The sequence below is a fragment of the Cnephaeus nilssonii genome (assembly GCF_951640355.1).
Source record: "Cnephaeus nilssonii genome assembly, chromosome: 12".
Classification (NCBI taxonomy): Eukaryota; Metazoa; Chordata; class Mammalia; order Chiroptera; family Vespertilionidae; genus Cnephaeus; species Cnephaeus nilssonii.
The window spans coordinates 48,837,693-48,853,022 of record NC_137083.1 but is presented as its reverse complement, the minus strand read 5'-3'; the positions used below and the strand labels follow the sequence as shown (position 1 = coordinate 48,853,022).

Genomic DNA, 15,330 nt, shown 5'->3' with positions numbered 1-15,330 from the left:
TTCTGATAATAACTTTACAGCCACCAACAAAAAAAAACCAAAACCACAAGTAATCTCTTATATACTCTTATATTTCCTGTTCCCAATTTCTTAAAATGTTTAATTATATGAATTTTAAAAAATAGTGACAAATTTAAAATTTGGTATAAAGATGATTTGTTACAGAAGTCAAATTTTTAAAAATGTAATGTGGATAAACTATCTTCAGGTTTTATGAATGCTCTATTTACGTTCTAAATTTAAATTAGTTAATGGATCATTTAATCAATTATTCATCAACCTCATTTAAATTACTTTAGATGTCACTATATATACACACTGAAGGTTAACTCTTAGAAAATGCATCATTCATTAGTATTACCCTATGGAGCAGGTTTGGACTAAGAAAATTGTTCCCAGCACTCTGACAGGGCTCACCTCCTCATTTCCTTCTGATTACTTCTGGGATGTCACCTGATCGCAGAGGCTTTCCTTGACTAGGCATCAAAAAAATGTCTCAACCTCCGCACTCCCCCAAGCTGCTTGCCTCTCTTTCATATTAACATCTCTATAGTATTTATAACTATCTCATAATATAAATTTACCTTTTACTTTTTAGTCTGTTTCTTTCCATGAAAATGCAGAATATTGTCAATTTTCTCTATTGCTGCATTTCCCCTGCCTGGCACAGCATAGATGCTTGGTGCATATTTGAATGAATGAAAGGAAAATGAATGAACATTAGCACATTCTTCATACAATGGGAGGTTGAGAAATAATTACTCCAGTTAAATGCAGGACTATGGCAAAAGATTATAAAAAGTTAGACTCCAAAGAGTCAGGAGAGAGGAAATCAAGGTTTTATTTACTTGGGGGTACTGGTAACTAAACTGAATAGCACAGTTTTTTTTTTTAAATAATTAATATGAAGTCCTTCACTTTAGACACCCACTTTGTGAACTGATACTTTAAAAATAAATTTTTTGTTCATGTTTTTATCCTTTTACATTTAACTTTCTGGGGAATATATTCATACACACATGCCATATTTCCTGGAGGCACCTGCAATATAACTAAGAAAAATAAGAAATCGAACAATGGTTTACAGGGATGGATTTGTCCATTTTAACTTCAAATTTGTACACACTTGAGGAATGAGATAATAGATAATAATTAATTTTTCTAGTATCATTGGGGATGGAACTCTACCTTAGTGACTTTTCAAGAAAACTAGTTCATTCCTTCTATTGCTAATATTTTTTTTCTGTTTATAAACATGTGAGGTAGAAACCATTGTAGAATATCCAGTGTGACCTCTGTGCCATTGAACGGAAGACTGAGTGTGTACTAAGATTTGTTGGGGACTTAAGAGCACCCTTCTATAAATCAAGTGTTGTGTGCCCGGCCAAGTGTTGCTCAATGGTTGAGTGTGGACCTATGTACCAGGAGGTCATGAGTTGATTCTTGGTCAGGCCACACACCAGGGATATAGGCTCAACCCCTGGTAGGGGTGTGCAGGAAGCAGCCAATCAATGTTTCTCACTCATCATTGATGTTTCTATCTCTCTCTCTCCCTTTCCCTTCATCTCTGAAATCAATAAAACATATATTTAAAAACATCAGGTGTTGTGCCACATTGTAATTAAGCAGTGTGCTTTAGGACTCTAAGGTCATTCTGGAAATGTTTTTAGAGTGTGTGTCAAGCACTGTTCAGATCCCTGGAGAGTAAGTGTTAAGCAAACTATAAAAACTTTTTCCCATATGTTTCCAGTAAACTAAACAATTACATGAGAAGAAACATAATATGTCAGGTGACTCTCAATGGTCTACAGGAAAATGAGGCAGATGTGGTGCAGAGCGTGATGGTAGCAGCATGCTATTTCAGCCAGGTGGACTTAATGAGCTTGTCTACAGCAATGAAAGATGACTGAGCAGAGCCTGGGAGGAGTAGGGTAGAGCCTCCTGGCAGCTGGAATAGTAATTGTGAAGGCTCACAGCAGGAGCAGGCCTGTTGTTGAAGGAAGGGGAAGGGGACCAGGGTGGCTACACAGTCATGGACAAGGATGTGGGAATGAGAGGTAACTAAGGAGGTGGCCACTGTGGCCATTGGAGGGCTTCTGACTTTATTCTGAGGGATTGAGAGTAGGAGTCACACGGCCCCCTTATATTTTTAATAGTGTCCCTTTAGTCATTATGTACAGAAGGATGATAGGGGAACAAAGGAGGAAGTAGGAAGACTATGCAGTCTTTCTGATGACTGATGGCCAGATGGCACAAGGTGGCAGCATTTGGGATGTTCCAGTATGAGAAGACACAGGCCTTGATGCAGTCTCTCAGACAATGAGAGTAGACAGAGAAGAAATCCAAGGGTTGAGTCCTGGGCACTTTACCATCCTAGCTAATAAAGAGGGAATATGCTAATTGACCCTCATGCCGTCACAAAGATGGCAGCACCCACAGCCAATAAGGAGGGAATATGCTAACTGTCTTCCCCGCCCTCAAAGATGGCGGCACCCACAGCCAATAAGGAGGGAATATGCTAATTGACTGCCCCACCCTCAAAGATGGCGGCGCCCATAGCCACAAGATGGCAGTGCACAGTACCCTCAGCCCCGCCCGGGTGGAAGGCATGCGGCAAGGCCAGGCCCGCCTCCAGGCGGGCCCGACTGCTCCATGCATCTGCCTCCAGAGTCCCCCAGTCCCCTCAGCCCCCCAGCCTCCCAGGGCCACCCGAGGCTCAGGTAACCAGGGCCGGCCGAGGCTTGCGCTGCCGGCAGTGGCAGCGGCAGAGGTGTGATGGGGCATCATCTTCCCCTGATCGCTGGGTCGCCTCCTGCCCCTGAGGGCTCCCGGACTGTGAGAGGGGGCAGGCCGGGCTGAGGGACCCCCCTCTCCAGTGCATGAATTTCCATGCACCGGGCCTCTAGTTTAGACATAAAGAAAATGAGAAAGATCCATTAACCCTTTGCACTCGCTTGCTTTTTTCATAGAGCTGCTACCGATGCTAACCGTGTCGAGTCACACTCGACATCCGAGTGCAAAAGGTTAAAGGATTCAGAGAACAAGCTAGTAGTGAGGAAGGAGGACAAAAAGTGAATGTGGCTGTAGAAGCCAAGTGAGGAATAGAATTGAAGGGTCACCTGGTACCAACACAGTTGACTATTCGAATATGGGAACTGATGCATTTTAGATGCATTTCAAGTTGGAGATTATTGTGTTCTCCTTTCCTGACACCTGTTTCTTAGTCTCTTAGTTTGGGTAGCATCTTCCTCATCTTCCCTCCTCCAGTCTCAATGTTTGGAATCCTCTACTCCTATAATGAAGGTTGTCAGGAGATGCCAAATTCTGAAGCCTATTAAATAAACAACCTCAACTTTGTACATCATGCTGAGAGAGCAGGTCTGAATTGAGACCCTTAGGCAGAAAGCACTGGGTCATAGTTATAACTCGTGAAAACCAGAAGGTTGTTTAAACTGTTCCTGTGATTTGTCGGAATGTCATAGTTGAGTTGCCTAAATTCTGATAATTTGCTAAATTGTTGTATCATAGATTTTTTAATTTGTTCTGTAGTAAGTATTTTAGCAAATACACACCAATTGTTATATAAAGATTTTTATTAATGCTTCCTCTTCTCTCTTCTTTTCAGAAAAATGTGATGAACCCCTTGTGTCTGGGCTCTCCCATGTAGCCTTCAGCAGCTCATCCTCCATGTCTGCAAGCTATTCTCCTGGCTATGCCAAGATCAACAAGCGAGGGGGTAAGCAACTTCGTTCTCTTATCTCAGCAAGTGTGTTAAATAAGAAATTCTATATTTACAGATATAGTGGCATACTGTACATAGCTGCATTTAACTCTGTCCTCAAAACCAGCCCATACAATCTACTTCATTGTGACTGTCACACAGCTGGCTTTCTCTCTATCCCTCATGTCACTTTGCTTCTACATGTCATACAAGATACTAGTTGATAACCTCAAAGTGGATCAAGGTAGAAAACAACAGAGGGAGGTTATTTCCTCCTTAAGAAGATAAAAAAGAAATTCAGATATGGTTATGTTAATAAACAAGAAGTTTTTCATGTCACTAAAACATTCATATGCAAATACCCTTAGGAGAGGAGCCATGTTGGCTGAAGTTCATGCTAAGGAATAAACGGCTAATAAGCCACATTTATTGAGGATACATATAATTAGCACAGCATGACATTACTTATCTTAAAGACAAATAAAGGCAGATGGGAATTCCAGAGGGAGAAAAAAAATGATGTATGTAAGGGAAGCGGGAATGCTGGGGATATATTTTCTTACTTCACTATATATTTTCTTACTTCACTTACTTCACAGAGGCAAGAATTTGTCCTCTGATTGTATATTTGCATTTATACTCTGTTTCTCTATGTATTCATACACCATACAAGAATCCAAAAGCAAGAAGATAATATACCAACACGGAAGGGTAAAAGAATGTAACTTGCTAATTATACAAATACAGAAAAGAACAAATTCAGTTGAGTCTTATGTTGATACACATTGGCTTCAACTTTTGTCATTATCATTTATTTAAATTATATTCTTCAAATACATTTTGGAGAGAGATAGCTCATGAATACATAGAGAGGCAGAGTATAAATGCAAATATACAATCAGAGAACATATTGATATATGCATAAAATTTAATTTTGGGGGTACCCCCAATACAAATCTATCTCCTACAGCTTTTGTATCAGGGACTAGTATATGACAAACTGGGGAGATATATCATATTTAAATGGAAAATCCACTTGTAATTCTCTCATGTCTTTTGAAGCCTACTTCTTTAAATTTGCTTGTTTGTTTATCTTAGAACAATACCTAAGTCTTGTGATTTGTATTCTGGATTTATCTCAACATTCTTTATTGAAAGTTTCCCAGTCTATGTCATTCTGAGTCAATGGCAATCAATGGGTACTCTTGCCAAAGGGAAGTGCAGATATTAAAACTTTGAGAGTTCTAGATAAGCTATCCACTACCTTACATTTATATAGTACTAGAGGCCTGTTGCATGAAATTTGTGCATGGAGGGAGGTTCCTCAGCCCGGCCTGCACCCTCTCCAATCTGGGACCCCTCAGAGGATGTCCGACTGCCAGTTTAGGCCTGATCCCATAGGAAGTCAGACATCCCTCTCACAATCCAGGATGACTGGCTCCTAACCACTCACCTGCCTGCCTGCCTGATTGCCCTAACACCTCTGCCTGCCGGCCTGATCGCCCCTACCTTGCCTCCTGCCGGCCTGATCACCCCTACCTTGCCCCCTTCTTGGCCTGATCACCCCTAACTGCCTCTGCCTGCCTGCCTGATTGCCCCCAACTGTCCTCCTCTGCCAGCCTGATCGCACCCCCAACTGCCCTCCCCTGCTGGCCTGGTTGCCCCTAACTACCTCTGCCTCGCCCCCCACCACTGTGGCTTTGTCCAGAAGGAAGTTGGACATCTGGAAGGTGGCTGGTCAACCCAGTCTAATTAGCATATTACCCTTTTATTAGTATAGATAGATTATATAGAATAGGGTTTCTTAAATCGGGGGGGGGGGGGCTTTTTTAGCAGGAGGAGATGCTCTTGGCAGACAAAACACATAATCCCTATATCTGGACTGATAGCCAGCCATATGCACTATACTGCCAAACCAGGCATTAAAAAATTGAGTCACTTTCTTACACCTTACACCAAACAGCTGTTTCCCTTAAAACCCCTCCTCAGCCCCCACCTTAGGTTCTTCCTTCACAGTTCACCCAGATTAGGTTCTGATTGGTTGGTTTCTATGCCAGTCAGTGTCAAAAGCTTCGCCTCCTAGGCATCCATTGACTCCTCACAATTCACCCAGATTTGGTTCTTATTGGTCAGTTTCTATGCCAGTCAGCATCTCCAGGCCTATCTCCGGGCCTAGTCATAGAGGCGGGGTCTGATCACCCTGCTTCTCTCCCCCATCCTCACCAGCAGCTGCTGCTGCTGATCAGCCCCACCTCTCTCTCTCTCCGAGAGGTCAGCAGTTCAGCCCGCTTGCCCGCTGTGTGTGCAGCCTGGTGTTTGGTCCAGGCTGCTGGCAAGTGGGCTGAACTACTGACCTCTGGGAGAGAGAGAGAGAGGCTTGGCTGCTGGTGAGGCCAAGAGAGAGAAGCAGGGTCTGATCACTCTGCTTTTCTATCTGGGCCTCACCAGCAGCTGCTGCCACTGCTGATCAGCTCTGCCTCTCTCTCTCTCTGAGAGGTCAGCAGTTCAGCCAGCTCGCCTGCTGCACACACAGCCTGGCAATCGGTTGAGCCTCCAGTCATTGTGGATGTTACGACCCTGGTTCTCTGTGTGTGTGTGTGTGTGTGTGTTTACAGATTAGATAATGCTTTCCTGTGTGTTCTAGATGTCATTTGATCTTCAGAACAACCTTGTTAAATAGAATGTTAGGTTAGAGATGCCAATATTTCTTTTGCCAAGCTTTCAACTTCCTACTTCATATGCCTTTTGTAGAAATAACCCTCCTTCTACAACCCCAAAGGGACTGCCATTCCACCACATGGTCTTCTCCATCTACTAACCATGGATGATGAGAGAGAACCCATGAGCTCAACTGATGCCCTCAGAACCTCTGTGGTTTTTTGTTATGTGACAGAGATTTGGGGACTGAGAGGGCTATTGGGGAAACCAGGAAGGGCCATGTAGAGATAAGATGAAAAGAGAAGTAAAAGCAGAGACCACATGGATCCACATAGAATGTGGATAAAGTCCTGGTCATTCCTATTCTCTTTTAGGTCCCTGCCATCATCATGCTATAACTCTGGCTGTATTTCTTGAGTCTATGAAATTTACCTTTCTAATTCTAATGGTTACCTCCTCATGCCTGAGCTAATTTGAGTAAATTTGTCTTCCTAGTTACTAAATATCTCCTCATTCAAAACAGTTTTCATCGGCCCCATTTTACAGATTAAAATGATAAATATAGGAACCCAAAAAGACATCAACTGGGAGTCTGAACTTGAGATTCTAAAGTGGCATAGCTAGGGACTAGTGGTTCAAGGACACAAATCTATGCCATCTACTCAATTCTGACACTTCATGCCCGATTAAGCCAGATGAAGCAATATCAGTGCTGCACATAAATTTGCCCAAAGAAAGAACCTACAAAGAGGTAGAGGGTTTAAGGCAAGTTTGATTTATGTTTATATAGTCTGAGCAATCCTGTCATGAAATCTCAGAGCTTCTTAAGTGATGCAGATCTTGGATAATTTCCTGTCTTTTTCACCCTCTTGCCACTTTGGTTTACTTGGTAGATCCTTCAATGCTGGCTGCTTCTCAGAGACTTTTTCTTTTTAGATTTACTTCCTGGATAATCCCTACCATGTTAGAAACAGTCTTCTCTATTAAAAGCAAAGGGCAGAGAGTTGTTGGCAGTGTTTTTAGAAGTTATTTCACCTTTATTTCCTCCAGCAGGGAGAACAGATTGCATTTGTAGACCACATAATTGACGATTGGTTCTAGGAGGAATAGGTGTATAACAGACATCTGGAAAGACTGCCTGAGCAGACCCACAATGTCCAAACTTGTGTCTTAAAGAGAACTACAGTCTTTACCTTCCCTTAACAGACACCACTGAAGTTAATAATTGCCTCCATGCTTTGATGCCTTGGCTTAGTCAAATCACTGCTTTTATCATTTTCTGCTTCCTATTGTGCAAGAGGGAGCTTTAGGAATCAGTATAATGCCAACCTCCTCTTCAGGTCACACGTACAGTCTATATCTATACCTTGGCACCACGTCTCCTAGGCTCCTAGGCGGCTCCAATAAGAATCACACTTACTCTGCTCTTCAGAGGGTTTGTTCCCACTACTCCTAAAAAGAAAAAAATTTTCTCTCCTTTTTTATACCCTTAATATCATGTCCCTTAGTTATATTTTTAAGCACTTTCTAATTTCTATTCTTTCTCCCCTTTCCTGCTTTATATATTAAAAGGATCACAGCTAATTAAATCCCAAACCAGAGCTGATGCGCTATGAATTGGGAAAGCGATCACAAAGCCTCCATGAGGATATTGTCCCTCTTGGTGCCAGGAATGCCTTAGCTTGTGCTCTTCTGTTCTCTGTTGTCCCTGATCCACCCTTCTGTTCCTTATTGCCCACCCTGGCAGCCAGTAGCTGCCAGATCAAGTACTGTTCTTAAACTTGATGAGGAAGCTTTTTCCTTAGACTATAACATCAAGGCTTAAATTGTGAAATAGACTCATCTTTCCAATTGGTGAGCTTCTGCGGGGGTTCTTTTCCCAGCCTTACAAAGGGTTCAGCATTCTGGAGAAAGGGGCTGTGCGTAGATGATTAAAGAGTCCAGAGAGGAAAGATAATTTTGAAAGGCATTGGAGGACAGAGGATCTTCAGCTAAAGGAGCTAGAAGACTCCCTTGTCTAAGGACCCCATGATATTTATTTAACACAATTTGTCCTAAGGCAAGGTGGAGATATACACTTCAAAGGATAAGGTTTCAAAGGGTACAGAAGCATTGTCAGTTTGGGGAATAGCCTTCAGCTGTTCAGGTGTTTGGCCAACAGGAGGCAATAAAATGCCCTGAGCTGTCTGGCAGCAGACAATCCTACTCAGGTTTGGGGGAAGTGCCCTGTAGCCATTTCCAGCAGGTAAACTACATACCTGGCTCACCCTTGTTGAGTCGCCCAAGCTTCACCAACCTTTTGGTGAAACTCTTGTAATTATGACATGCTGGAATTGGTTCCCGGCAAGCTTCTGTCCATGTTGGCAGATTTCACTCCACTATTTTCCCTTCTCCAGCCTCTACCCTTTCTCAGTGTGTCTCTTAATCTGCTCCTTCCTACTCACTAATGATTCATTATTTATTAAGAATTCATTGGCTGAAGTGTTTCTTCTCCTAGGAGCATTGGCCTTTTAAGACTAGATCCTTGGGAGCAGGAAAATCCAGTAGGCTGATTTTCTAATATAGCATTTCAGGATATTTGACATTCCTATTTGGACTGGCTATATTTCTTCATCTTCGAATCACTCTCCTGGAAACACCTGCTGATTTTGCAGGCTCTGACGCAGTGCTGAGCAGTGGGACAAGAATGACTTGTCTTCATGCATAACTAGGTTTTAATATGGAATCAACCAAGGATGAGTATGGTATTAGTCAATTATTTAAACTTTCTGCATCTTGGTTTCCTGATTCCTATGGGCACTATATAATTTATCACCTAAGCCAGGAACTTTTGACAGAGAGTTCTATTAATAATTACACCAGAGTAATCTTGGAAGTCTGGGCCCCCTCTTTATATTTTAACATGAATCAATTATACACTTTAACAGAGCTCTGGTGAAGGCTAAATGAAAAAATATGCAAAAAGTGTTGCATTTAAATATTAGTATTTTTGCCAACAGTTGCCCTCAGCTCCTCAAAATAATAATGCAGATATTAATATTTTAAAGCAACTGAAAGAAATCCCCTCGTCATTACTAAAATAGCACTTCCCTAAAAAGTGATTGCTAGGATTTGTGTTTTTCTTTTTTTTTTAAATATATTTTATTGATTTCTTACAGAGAGGAAAGGAGAGGGACAGAGAGCTAGAAACATCGATGAGAGAGAAACATCGACCAGCTGCCTCCTGCACACCCGCACTGGGGATGTGCCCGCAACCAAGGTACATGCCCTTGACCGGAATCGAACCTGGGACCCTTGAGTCCGCAGGCCGACGCTCTATCCACTGAGCCAAACCGGTTTCGGCTAGGATTTGTGTTTTTGCCAGTCTTTGGGTTTCCCCTGTAATCATCTAAGAAAAAAAAAAGATATTATAATAATTAAAAGATAAAAATATTTTAATGAGTTTCACATAATCAGATTTCCTCTTTTTTAAAAAATATATTTTATTGATTTCAGAGAGGAAAGGAGAGGGAGAGAGAGATAGAAACATCAATGATGAGAGAATCATTGATCGGCTGCCTCCAGCATGCCCCACACTGGGGATTGAATCCACAACCCGGGAATGTGCCCTTGGCCAGAATCGAACCTGGGACCCTTCAGTCCGCAGGCTGACGCTCTATCCATTGAGCCAAACCAGCTAGGGCATCAGATTGCCTCTTAACATTAACTTAAATTTCGCCCGTCTTTTCACCTTAAATTCCATTCATTTCAAATAAAATAGTGTTATTTTGTTCTTAATTATCTTTATATTTTTTGAATTAGATTTATAGACTCTAATATAATATTTAGTAATTTTATGATGTTCAACAAAGCCAAAAAGAATTTTTTGGACATTAGGGAGAATAAAAATAAATGTTTATTCCCCTCTACTCATTCATATAAATTCTGTTTTTAAAATTACATATTTAAATTAATTCTTTTAAAGCCACCAGTAGGTCTTTGTATTCACCTTTTCAATTGAATGAGAGTTACCATTGAACTCTATTGTATGTTTTATTTTATTCTCTTTACTCCAATTCTCAAATACAAATGAAAATCTTGACTTCACTGGAAGCTTTAAAAATTACATGTACAATACATGATACACTTGTATGATTGACACTTGCTCTGATGGAATATTAAAAGCATGTTCAGCCCTAACCAGTTTGGCTCAGTGGATAGAGCATCGGCCTGTGGACTGAAGGGTCCCAGGTTCGATTCCAGTCAAGGGCATGTACCTTGGTTGCGGGCACATCCCTAGTAGGGGATGTGCAGGAGGCAGCTGATTGATGTTTCTCTCTCATTGATGTTTCTAACTCTCTATCCCTCTCCCTTCCTCTCTGTAAAAAATCAATAAAATATATATATTTAAAAAAGCATGTTCACCAGGAAATGGCTCATAATTTGTTTAGACATGCCTTTTTAATTTGCATATACTATTGCTATTTTTCTGCTGTGGCATCAAATTTTATAATGTTGGAATTTTAATTTCTTCTTTCCTGTCCCCCATAGAAATATATGCTGGGTTGTGTAGCATTTCCCCTAGAGCACTGTTTCCCAAGGTGTGTGCTGTTACTGTGTTCTCTTGCACCTGCACATGTAACACAGATGTCCACAATCAAATCAGCCAGGCGGATATTGCGTTCTATGGTCCTCTCTTGGGGAGTGAGAAAACCTCTCCATCGTGGGGCATCTGTAGGGCCAGCAGAACATGTTTTCACTCAGGGAGATGCTGTTCTAAAATTTAGCCAATCACTCTATACATAAGAGTTTTAATTGGGTTTGCTTAATATGCTTAGAAGTACAGTTGTGTCCCATGGGTCTTTGATAATAGTGTGATGGAAGATAATTTTGGGTTTGGCAGAGTGAACAAGAGTTAATTAGAAAAAGGGAGTTTCTAGATTTGGGGCATTAAAGATGAAGAACTTTTTAGTTAATTATTTTAAGGAAGTTGCTGTTCTGCTAGGTTTGTTGCAAAGATCTTCATATTTGTCTGTGAGAAAACCATGAACGGGATTAGAATCAGTGCTACTACATTAACCACTGCTACCATCTGTGAAATGGCTCTGGGATATTAACTTCCTGACACTCTCCTTATATCACAATATTAACAGTTGATTGTCTAAAGGAATGGGAAAATTGTGAGTAATCAATTAATATATTTGTAATATATCTCTGTAATAGATGCCTTGTAATTTTATTTTCCATGAAATATTAAAAACCATGATATTTGGTAATTGCCTTATAACATTTAGGTCAAATGGGGTGGGAAAACTTCACATCTGAACTAGCAAAGAAATATATTTAAGTGAATATTTATTTTGAAAAGATGTCCAGAATAAATGCATCTTTGTAGATTTGTTGATACAGAGTTACAAGAACTAGATTTCCCCTTTGCCCTTGGAGAGACCTTGGGTCCCTTCCTCCCTTGGTTTAACTGGCTCAGTTACCTCACTTCTATAATGAGAAACTTGGGCTACATCACCTCTAGGACCCTGTCTTCCCAGAACACCCTCATCTTGGAGGCAAGGCGAATCACAATTTCTTGTCTTGATCCTAATGGATACTTCCTCTTTAATAACCTTGAGAATAGCCATGTTATTTTATCTAATAGAGTTTTTACAAGTTGAAATTTTCTTTCTAAACCATTCTGGAATATATACCAATGTACCTTTTGGAGGTTAAATGTTTAATTATTTCTTTGATATTTGCTAATTTTATTCAGAGAGAGGCTTTAATACTTTTTACATCTCTGCTAAGAAGGTGGGGAAATTATGTGAATGGTGTGTACCATAGCAGAAATATTCATCTTAAAACAGAATGCTTCACACAATCTCAAAGCACTTTCTTAACATGGTACTGCACACATTTGACTCTCAAATAATATTTTCTTAACAAAGAACAATTAAATCAAATTATACTTATTGCATATATTATTCCACCCATTTTTAACTTCAAATACTCATTGCTTCTATGTTGAATGACTTGTTAAATCAAGAGTGAATATTTGCTAACATTTTTCAGTTTCCAAAAAATGACGCTTTATCTTGTTACTGATGTAGCTAATTATGGTCCAGATAATGATAGAGAATAGATAACAATAGCAAACATTATTATCATAATTTATAAATTTAAAAAAATTAAAAACTGAATGTACATGCAGAACTATTGGGAAATGGCCCCAGGGTATGGATGTTCTCCCAATGCTTTCAAACTGTGAAACAGCCATTTAGCTCAGGATATTTTTTGCATAGATGAGGCTTCAATTTAAGCGGCTTCATCCAATTGCTAACAGGTTCCTGTAGCTAACAGAATACATTCTACGGGTCCTTATATGTCTAGCCCATAAGGAATACAGTACATTTTGTGTTTCAGATGCATTGTAGCCTTTGAGAAAAACAAAGGTTAGAAATGAGCAGGGAATGTCTACATGTCACTGTCTGGGGAACTCCCATCAGCTGACCATATGAAGGACTCTGCCCAGTGAGGGGCACTGCACAGGGTCCATTTTTAGGCAGGGTTAGGAGACAAACAACCACACTTGTGAAAAACATGCTTCAAACCCTATAATTACATTTCCGCCATACCAGATGAAGGACTGCATCATTTTTCAATATCTGCTCTTCTATAATTAGAGAAAGTTCCATGCTTTTTGCCTATTTGCCTCCTTCCCCTAATTTCATTCAATAAGAGAAACAAAAACAGACCAAATTATTTCCAAGACCATTGGAAGGATTTAATCTAGTTATGGCTCTATTAGCAACCTGGTTAGGTCATACTTATTAGAATGAATAGTCCCTAGTCTTAATACCTTGAGCAAATTAATGACTTTCTCACACAATTTTCTTAGGGAAGAATACAAAAATTAGATTACCTCCCTTTTATACCCATGAATTCCAAATGAATTTAAAAATATTGTCACTAATAAAATTCAAAGCAGTCCAGCCTTTGTTAGCATTCTGCCTCTTCTATACCCTGCAAATGAGCAATCAACTCTATTTACTTGATCCCTTGCCTTAAAATGGAGATACATGTTTGACATGAATACTGCTGACAAGAAACCATGACATTTAGGACAGTCTATTTTTATTGTTCTTGCCTCTTTAACATTAAAATGTAAACACAAAAGGGGAAAATTTTTATTTCCCAGGTTTTCACCCCAAGGTCACTTTCATTTTACTTTTTCTTAGCTATTTTTATTTTCTTAGCAATGTAAGGAATTCATGTTGTTTTTATTTTGCTTTGTTTGCCTTCTCGGCAGCTTCTGGAATTTATGTTGTTTGTACCTGTTTTCGGCTTTGAAACGGGTGGGCAATGCTGTTTATTTCAGTCGAAGGATCCTTGTCTGAGTTATATCCGTTACCTTCACATCAGCCTACACGAGCAGCCAGGAAGACTGCCTCCAGGGTGAATTATTCTGTGTTCAAAAGCTTGTGCCTGAGCATATGTATGAACGAAGCATAATTATACACGTCTTGTAGATTTTTCCCTACCCCGTTTCTGACACATATGTATTTCAATGGGTTATTGATCTGAGTTTTTTTGTTTGTTTTGTCTGCCTTTGATTTCAGCTGATGCTTAGAACACCAGATAAGCCATATAGGCTCTGTTGTTAAGGTGATGAAAAGTACTGCAGGTCCTGGAATCCTGTCCTTTGTTCAAGGTTGTTTCATTATAACAATGATGCGATGCTGCAAAAATTAACTCTTGTTTGTATTAATTAGCCTGTGGTAAAATTGGTTTTGTTACACTTCCTTTTGTTTAAAGTCATAGAACCTATGGATGTCATTGAGGACTTACCAATATGTTAACTCCCCTGATTTTCCTACTTCACTTTTCTGAAAAGAGTGGAAGTAGAAAGCACAGGCTTCTGTAGTCTGCATGCTTCTGTGATAGTAGAGGCTTATAAGTGAGGGCTAGAACCTCTTGTTTTCCCTTTTGATAAGGCTACTCGTTCCTATAGGACTGTGGTCGGCAAACTGCGGCTGGTGAGCCACATGCGGCTCTTTGGCCCCTTGAGTTTTTAGCAAAGCCAGCTTAGGAGTACCCTAGTTAAGTTAATAACAATGTACCTACCTATATAGTTTAAGTTTTAAAAATTTGGCTCTCAAAAGAAATTTCAATCGTTGTACTGTTGATATTTGGCTCTGTTGACTAATGAGTTTGCCGACCACTGCTCTAGGGTCAGATAGGTTCCCAGAATGAGAACGATTAAACAGAGCTTTCGAATAATACCTTCAGGGGAGAGACACAGGAGGGCAGAACAGATTACCATCCTCACTGTGGAAGGGCTTCCAAAAAAAATGGTGCTTTATCTTGACACTGATGTAGCTCACTGCGGTCCAGAAAATGATAGAGAATAGATAACAATAGCAAACATTATTATCATCGCTTATAAATAAAAAACGTCCAGGGAGGCCAGAAAACCAGAGGGTGCCACCACTCCCCCGACCCCAATCCTTCGACACCGTATGTCCTCACTGTACTAAATTATAAGCACTTACCTCTGGCCTCCAGATTTTAGTATGTGTATCATTCTTTATGCAGAATACCAACATTCTCTTAAGTCACTTATCCTTAGGCAGTGAGTTCAGGTGTCACCTTTTTAAAAACTCATCACTGATGGATTGACAGGTATCTCCTCGTTTTTCAAGGTGCACCATGTTTTTATGTCTGTCTCAGAGGTTAGTGTGCAGTATTGTATTGTAGACTTACCGCTTGTCTGACCCTATGACGCTGGGCGTGAGTTTAACACAAGCCCTATGTCTCATGCATCTGTGTATGCCCAACATCTCATCTGGTCCCTACAAAAACCCTAGGAAAGAATTTAGAAGTAATAACATTTAGTTTTATGAATAAAAAACTCAAATTCACGAAATTTTAGTTTCCTGCCCAAGGTCAAAGTGAACAGCAGATTTGAGCATTTGAAAAAA

The 15,330-nt window shown here is 40.2% G+C and overlaps 1 protein-coding gene across 1 annotated transcript in view; it reads left to right on the top strand.

The window, feature by feature from the left end:
* Window positions 1-15,330, top strand: part of CNTNAP2 (contactin associated protein 2) — a 1,845,950-nt gene that overhangs the window by 545,197 nt on the left and 1,285,423 nt on the right. Inside the window, exon 2 of the mRNA XM_079786825.1 lies at window positions 3,626-3,736. Within this exon, the coding sequence (XP_079642951.1) occupies window positions 3,626-3,736 (111 nt within the window). The remainder of the gene's footprint in view (window positions 1-3,625; window positions 3,737-15,330) is intronic.